Raw genomic sequence first — 8,611 nt, 5'->3', positions numbered from 1 at the left:
TTGCACTCTCGATCGGTTTGTGCACTATAAACCATCGGTATACTACTGTTGCCTTTATTAAGTCAGCCTGAATTTAACCAAGTTTTTCATCCGAATTTGTACTTGATTAGAATAAAACAATTTAACCTTATTTTCAATCTTTTTAAATGAATTTAACCTAAACGTTGTTGCCTAATACTTTTAATTGTGAATACCACTATTTACCTTGAAACCTATAATATTGAAAACATTAGAAATTTAAAACGAATTTGGCTTGTAGGTTGTTTCAATGTATAGGAATAAATATACCCCGTGATTTTATTGAAATTATTTAAATGATGAGGTCACTGAACAATGACAAGGAAATATTACATATGTGTTTTACAATTGAAATACCCCGACTTTATACTACCTTGAGACTTAAAATAGATCTCAGGATATGGTATTGTCAAACAATATTGGGATTACACATCTGTTAAAAGCTTTGGATATAATGTAAGTACAATACATCAATACATAACTTACCTCTTTTTAAAAAAGGAAAACATCAGCCAATGCCACTCTACCAGATGGATTAAATAAGCTAACTATACATACGGTACACACAATAATCACATTTACGTATTTCCATCAAATATTTGCAAAAGCTATTGAAAGGTTTTTCGTTTATAAAAATTTTTTTGAACGCGAATCTATATTATTATTATTCCCTACAAAATGTTTATCGATATCATACTAATTCCCATAGAGAGTCATCTCCTCTCCTTAAATCTATCGTTTAAGTTACTCTGCAAACGACTGAGGTCCTACCCTATATATATATATATACAATTCTTCATGACGACTATATTTTACTTTACAAAATATCCCTTTTCCCAAGAATGTCACCCCCTCAAATTAATTTGTTCATGATTGAGATCATATCCCTTCAAAAGGATCAATGCAGTCAAAATGTCACATTCAGATTAGCATTTCAATCAAATCAATGCTTATTGATGCCCCTGCTGCTGCGAGTTAATATTGTAGAAGTCATAATATATTTTCCATGTACATGATGTTTCAAAGCAAACCAACGAATGAAACTACATTAAATGGGAAAAAAGAAGAACAAAATGGTAAAGTTGTTTACGGCGGCACATTTGGTAATCTTGAAACAAATATAAACATGAAATCAAAATTTCTTTTTGGTAACAAATATCATATTCATCGTTGTTATTAAATAAACTCATCATAGATACCAGTAGTAAATTTTGTATTACCTATTTGTTTGTAATAGGTGACAATGGTAGGAACAGGCGCGTACCTTTCTTTAGTTTTCGTGTTTCTGAATGTTCTTGTATCGACTATACAATACTGTCCAGGTATAACTGGTGGTTCAGTGCCATGGTGGATCCTATACCAACAGAAAGATAAACCTTTCATACATTACTATGTCGATAGTACTAACAATGAGAACATTACGGTGAGTTTATATTGTCAACATCTATGTATACGATTTGATTTTTTTTTATATAGAAGTTAGGTATGGACATCCACAGAGAACCAACCATTATTATTATTTCTAGATAGGGCATGATAATTCAATTATGATAATGTAGAGGGAAAGTTAAATTGATATGCTATCATTTTAGATCAAAGATTAAGCTTGATTTGAAACTTAGTGACCAATCAATTAGTTCAGTCCGAATTCCTATTGCTTCAATCTGTCAAATGTATTCGTAAAGGAAGAAATTGTCTTTATTTAATGTCTTAATAATATACTATTATTATAAAAAAAAAATAAACACAACATAATAATTTTTTGTCAGGTTCATTTTCCAGAAAAATCGGACAGTGTTTTATCGCGTGTGATACTGTCCATCATCAACAATGAGTCTGCAGAGTATATGGTTTATTTCAGCGATTTTCTTAACGCAAAAAATATCGCAGATATCAAGCAGATTCCAATGAGATCACAATGGATGCATGTACGTATATTTTCTTAGATTGAATATATTTGTTTTCTATTTGTTACTTGTTTTTGCACGTACTTTAGGTAACTGTATAATTATCATACCAACACTTTTATAAAGTCAAATAATATTTATTTCATTCTATGTATAGGATTAAGTTACGGTGCATTCTGCAGCTTGTTACCTGATGGAATTATGGAAATATGGATATCATTTTATTGAAATTTCATGCTCTAAATGTTAAAAATATTTTAATCCCATATGTATTCCTCTGATTCTTTGTTCATTTTTGACATTATGTTTATAATAAAAAAAAAAACTTATAAAGGGACCATTTCAACTGTTATACCATACACATGAAATTTTTTCCTCAAATACATACACATGTATTTCTTATAGGGTATGTTTGCCACAGATAACTCATGGGAATCTGGTACCTGGTTACTAAGCAATAATCTTCTTTTCCCACCAACAAAAGATAGTAATTTAGTTTCACCAGAATTGAGACAATGGATATCGTCTACTATTGGAGACAGTGGAATAGATTTGTTTTATGTTTGTATATCAGCAGGTATGATGTCTTATTATCAGTATTATAGATGTCTAAATATCATGTGGAAAAATTTCATTAAAAAGGGGATAGAATTTCTGTATATATTTGTATTAGTTAGACTATCAGCGGGTAAGATGTTTACAATATCTCGTTGTCATGTATCCTTTTTAATTTGGGGAAGTGTACTATTATTATGAGGAAGTGTTCCTTATCATGGCATGTATGGGGAAGACATTTTCTATTTTAGTAGTAACTGCTCTGTAGAAATAAGATCTCCTAATTTGATTCATGCTAATGTATAGCCATCTATATTGTAGATACATCTTATTAATCTATATATATTTATTAATGTTTCCATTAAAATTCTTATGAAAATTGACTGAATTCAACCGTTTATAGGAGATAAATAACAATCTCATCTAGTTCTAGACATTTTTGTTTTAAAACGTTAAGTCAAACGACTTGATTTAATAAATTTGAATCAAATCGCGAATTTTGAAATTTCACTTTCATCTTGCGCTTCATTTTGTTTTTTATGTGTATTATAAGCAGTATATACCCAAAACTCAATTACAAATTTTACTAATTCATTAAATGATGGATGGTATTTTTTTTACAGATAGCAACAAAGATGTTCAAAGTATATTTGGGAAAATATTGGCTGGGAACCCATTTGTGTTCAATCAAAAAATAAATGAAAATGCATTCATGAAAGCATACCTACAAGACGTACGACCACTTAATTCATCCTTTAGCTTGCACGCGTCTGCAAACCTATTTATGGTAAGACTGGTTTAGGAAGCATATACATGAATTATATTGAATAAACATTCAATGCTTTTCAAACACAGATACTGAATATCATGCGTTCACAAAGATTTGAAAAACTGAAATGAGGAAATTTTTGTACAGGTAGATAGTAAATGGGTCTATTGTTTTTTTCATTTCAACTATTTGTAAATATAGTAAAAACATGAAGATGAAGATGGAGATAATCAAAATAAAACATAACAAAAATAATGTAGAATGATGCGATGATCTGTTGTGATTGCCAATGAGAAAACTATCCGACATATATCAAAGGACAAGGCAAAAATATCTTCATAACAGTAAAGTATTTCATTATAGAAAAAAGTATTAACGTTCACAATTTACAGTTTGGTTAATGTTTACAGAATTGCATGTATGCCACACTGAATGAGACACAAGAACACTGTTTGTTCAAATACTCTGTGGAGACTGGAACTGAAATAACTGTCTTTACAAGACCACGTGGGATGATCAAACGTTCCAGATCATTTTGCTACAATGCGCAGTCTCAACATTTATACGAGTTTGGTGTACTCGAACAAACCTCATTTGATAACTCAGGGAAGACAAGTAATTCTATGTTTGTGTTATCAGATGATACGGATTCACCTGCTTCTGGCATTACATGCTTTGGACAAGATATATCTGCCAGCACAGAGACAGTTGCAATCATGGTTTGTCTTGTACAGATTACTTGTAGTTTCGATTTAAATCTCTTATAAAAATTAAAATATATGTATTTTAGTTGGCATTTGATTTTCAATATTGGAAATTGAGAGGTTCAAACAATTTAAACGATAGACATTGTATAGATAATAGTTACTGTAAGATATTTCAAACATGAACTATCATGCAACACCCCTTTTTCATGGCATTGGCAGATGTAAAAATATACAATTTCGTTTCTTTTACATTTTCCTCATATTTTCTATTTTTCTGATGTAACTTGTTGATGTTCAATTGAACGATAAGTATATGTGCTATGATTGCCACTGAATCAAATATCCCCAATGCACAGATGAAGTGGATGTAAGCAGTTAAAGTCAACCATACGGCGGTCTTCAACAATGAAAAAAAAACCAAATACCGTATAGTTAGCTATAAAAGTCATCAACATGGAATATTTGAAAACAAATCAATTGAAAAAACTAACAGCATGATTTATTACAACTCAATTTACGAAAAACAAATTGCAGACATGAACTAACGACAACAACTGATCTTCATTATTTGAACTCACCAATTTGTTTATTCATGATTTTCCCCATTTGCTACAGCTAGTTTATCTTTAGTTATTATTGAGAATGTTGTGTGTTTTACACAATTTAGATAGACAAATCGTAGTACGCATTCCTTTCATTTCCTTATTATTGATTGATGTTATCTTAACATCTGTAGATTTGTGTCCGTCTACCTGGGCTTTACAAAGATATCATAGAATCATCAGAAGTAAGTACTTGGACCTGTCCACAGCAGAAACAGCCTACCTCACATACAACCAGTAACCCGCGTCCTCCTACTTCTAATGACAATACAGTGGCCTCGCAATCACTTCCTGCAGGACAACATCCAAGTAATGGAATACCAAGTGAGAACACAGAGGATAATAAACATGAAGATGCAGAGTATGATCCCAAAGAAAAGCAATTTACAAAATTCTGTGATTCACACGATTGTACTTTGCCAAACGAAGACCTAAATATTTATTCGAAGGCTGAGAAAAATACACAGGATGATCCATTTCAAAAATCCGAAAAAGTTAGCAAAAGGTATTTTACATTAATATTAAACTATTGTTTGTACATTTTTCTTCTACATATTGAATGGAACACTTTTTTATATACATATAACAAAATCAAATATGTTGAAGCAAGAAATCTATGTACATCTTAAGGAAATTGGTACTCAGTTTAAAAAAAAATAGCTTTCTATACACACTAGAATATATTGATAAGGTATAAGTTAAAGAACAAAAAAAATCAAAAAAAAAATATAGATGCCAATGTGCTTGTTTCTGAGATTTAAACGATCGAAATTTTGGCGGGAAAATGTTCTCTCTTGATTTATAATTGCTTTATCATTTACAAGTTATAATTCTATAAAAACTGTTAAAAAAATAATAATATTTTATAATAAAATTGAGAATGGAAATGGGGAATGTGTCAAAGAGACAACAACCCGACCAAATAAAAAAACAACAGCAGAAGGTCACCAACAGGTCTTCAATGTAGCGAGAAATTCCCGCACCCGGAGGCGTCCTTCAGCTGGCCCCTAAACAAATATATACTAGTTCAGTGATAATGAACGCCATACTAATTTCCAAATTGTACACAAGAAACTAAAATTAAAATAATACAAGACTGACAAAGGCCAGAGGCCAGAGGCTTTTATAAGACTTTTACAAATGGCTTATAGATATACATGTCAGATTTATAAAAAGAAAAATGGGGGTCAATGGGCAAATTTTTAAGGGTTTCAAATGGATAAAACAAGAGTATTTCGAAACTCTGACAAAAATATCAAAACATAAAAAGCGAACATCCATAATCGCATCATAAATTTTCTATCAGTAAAACAAAGAAAGAAATTGAAAAATTAAAACCTTAGTGTCAAATTTAAACTTATAGTTTTGATGAAATGGTAACTGACATTCAACAGCAAGAGGCAATGCAGATTCCAACAAAACACAAGAAAGAAAACAAATCGGTTAAGAGGACATGTAAGTTGTATTCCAGAAAAAGCTGATGAATAAACCATGATAAAAGTAAATCATATGCTCTTATAATAATTTCATATTTGTCCTATCCAAATTTCTTCATTAAGTGCCAACATTATTTTCCGACACAAAGATTTTGTTATTTTTTTACCAATTAATAAAATTTAAAATAATAATAATTATATTTATTAATATCTGAAATAGAATGTTCTTTTTAAACTGGTTAGACAACCCTTTTACCTGTATAAGAATGCGTTTTTGTGAATCCTATCAATCAGTCAAGTGTTTTACCTTTGTTTCACCTTAAATGTTGACATTCGTATTCTTTTGATAACTGAACACGTATAATTCATGCGTAATCCATTTATGAATATTGAGTAAAATAGAAGTTAGTAATTCGTCCTCGATGTTTTTGAGCTTATTTTACCAATGTTGAACCATACTGGCTGCTAAAGGCTAATTATTAATTCACTATGACACTTTCATTACTGATCGAAAAAAATAATTTCTTTTAAAGATTCTTTTCATCTCCGTCTTTAGTTCATATTTTTTTTTATCTTATTGCACTAGTTTATGATATGTGACAGGAAGGTTTATTAATGTTTGACGTTTGCTTATTTTTCAGATATTCATTTACGATTCGAAGATGATGAAACAAGGATAAACAAATACTTATTAAAGACTGACAATGCAGTTTTAGGGTTATTTTGCAGAAAAGGTACAAACATGTTTAACCCCGCCGCATTTTTGCGCCTGTCCCAAGTCAGGAGCCTCGGGCCTTTGTTAGTCTTGTATTATTTTAATTTTAGTTTCTTGTGTACAATTTGGAAATTAATATGGCGTTCATTATCACTGGACTAGTATATATTTGTTTAGGGGCCAACTGAAGGACGCCTCCGGGTGCGGGAATTTCTCGCTACATTGCAGACCTGTTGGAGACCTTCTGCTGTTGTTTTTAATTTGGTCGGGTTGTTGTCTCTTTGACACATTCCCCATTTCCATTCTCAATTTTAAATTAACTTGACATTCGGTTTCACTTTATGGTCTTTTGTGTACACTCTAAATTCATTGTCTGAACGTTTTGACTCCTTACGTGTAACTTTACATGAAGTTTTGAGTAATGTACCAACACATGTCTTTGTAAATAGCACAATGAGGAGGAACATATTAAAAGTTCCATGATCATGTAACGTTTGTTACACTTTTCTGTAGCATATTAACATGCCTATAACAGTATATAATGAGCAGCGAGATATCGAACACTGACGTAGCCGTTCTCTGTCAACCAAAAAATAGGATTATAACACTGGAATGAACTTCATTGATGTTTTAAAAAAATCAATTACCATTCTTTTCAGGTTGCGGACATTGTCGAAAAGCAATAAATGAAATAAAAAAACTTGGTGAGAAGTTGGAATTCTCGGCAGTTGACATAGCCATTGTTGACATCACTAACCCTTACCTTCCAGACACCATGGCAGTTTCCTGGACACCATTTATAAGGTAGTTAAATAACGGCAACAGTAGTATACCGCTGTTCAAAACTCGTAAATCTATGGACAAAAAACAAAATTGGGGTAACAAACTAAAACTGAGGGTGATTTTGCTGATCATTACGCTAAAAGCTCGTCAAAGGCGACTACGAATTTGTTCCAAATATAGTAACCATAATACCGTCATCGTTTTGGCTACGGTTAAACCATAATAACAATCGGACGCACATGAGGTTATCTCCCTTTTTTCTCTTTATTTATTTTCTCAATATTTATTTTCTTGAGTCTTGTCGCCTTTATACAAGACCATGATTTTAAATGTATTTCGTTGAATACTAGATTTGATTAAAAGTAAAAAAAAATAATACTGAACTCCGAGGAAAATTCAATCGGAAAGTCCCTAATCAGATGGCAAAATCAACAGTACATGCGATATCTTTAAGTGTTTCTTGAATAAGTTTAACCAAGTATGATCAAAAACAAAAGTCAGAAAGACCAAAGCTATATACGTTGATGGTTATTCAATTTCTAATAGATAAAACTGGCATTTACAGAGCTTATTTGTCTTTTCGTGCTGTGTTTGGCTATCGACTGCTATTTATTCCTTGTGGTAAAAACCAATCATCTCGTACTTTTTTGTTCATACAATTTATCAACAACTTTTGTCTTCCTGTTTGTGGAATTAAGTCAAACGGAATAATTTCCTGCTGCCAGATGTATCTGAATTTGTTCCGTACAAGTTCATTTCCCTGAAAATGGACATATTTATATGCATGTCTTCTCTACGACTCTAGAAGTCGGATTTGTTACTATCTTACATCTATAATTCATTCGACCGTGCATGTCTACTTCACAACATTTTAAAAGGTTCAAGATGTTTTGTTTTCTGTTTGGATATATAATATACTTCAAATATAGTAAAAGATATAAATGTAAGAAAATCATTAATATTGTAATAACTTGTATCGATTTCTTGTATCTATATTAAGGTATGGGAGTTATATTCAGGTATAAGAAGACGCGGTATGACTACCAATAAGACAAACTCCATCTAAGTCACTATTTATAAAAGCAAACAATATACGGTCTTCAACACGGAGCCTTGGCT

The 8,611-nt window shown here is 31.3% G+C and overlaps 1 protein-coding gene across 1 annotated transcript; it reads left to right on the top strand.

The window, feature by feature from the left end:
• The first annotated feature begins 335 nt into the window (after positions 1–335).
• On the top strand, positions 336–7,539 carry LOC139504962 (uncharacterized). The gene is made up of 10 exons (XM_071294838.1): positions 336–474; positions 1,256–1,441; positions 1,788–1,946; positions 2,331–2,502; positions 3,104–3,267; positions 3,660–3,968; positions 4,693–5,063; positions 5,922–6,013; positions 6,636–6,728; positions 7,369–7,539. The coding sequence occupies exons 2-10, from the start codon at positions 1,262–1,264 to the stop codon at positions 7,515–7,517; spliced, it is 1,689 nt and encodes a 562-aa protein (XP_071150939.1). The 5' UTR covers positions 336–474; positions 1,256–1,261; the 3' UTR covers positions 7,518–7,539.
• Positions 7,540–8,611: the final 1,072 nt, after the last annotated feature.

Source organism: Mytilus edulis, chromosome 1 (assembly GCF_963676685.1).
Source record: "Mytilus edulis chromosome 1, xbMytEdul2.2, whole genome shotgun sequence".
In the NCBI taxonomy this organism is placed as follows: domain Eukaryota; kingdom Metazoa; phylum Mollusca; class Bivalvia; order Mytilida; family Mytilidae; genus Mytilus; species Mytilus edulis.
The sequence above is the reverse complement of the archived record's forward strand: the minus strand, read 5'-3'. Positions and strand labels throughout refer to the sequence as shown.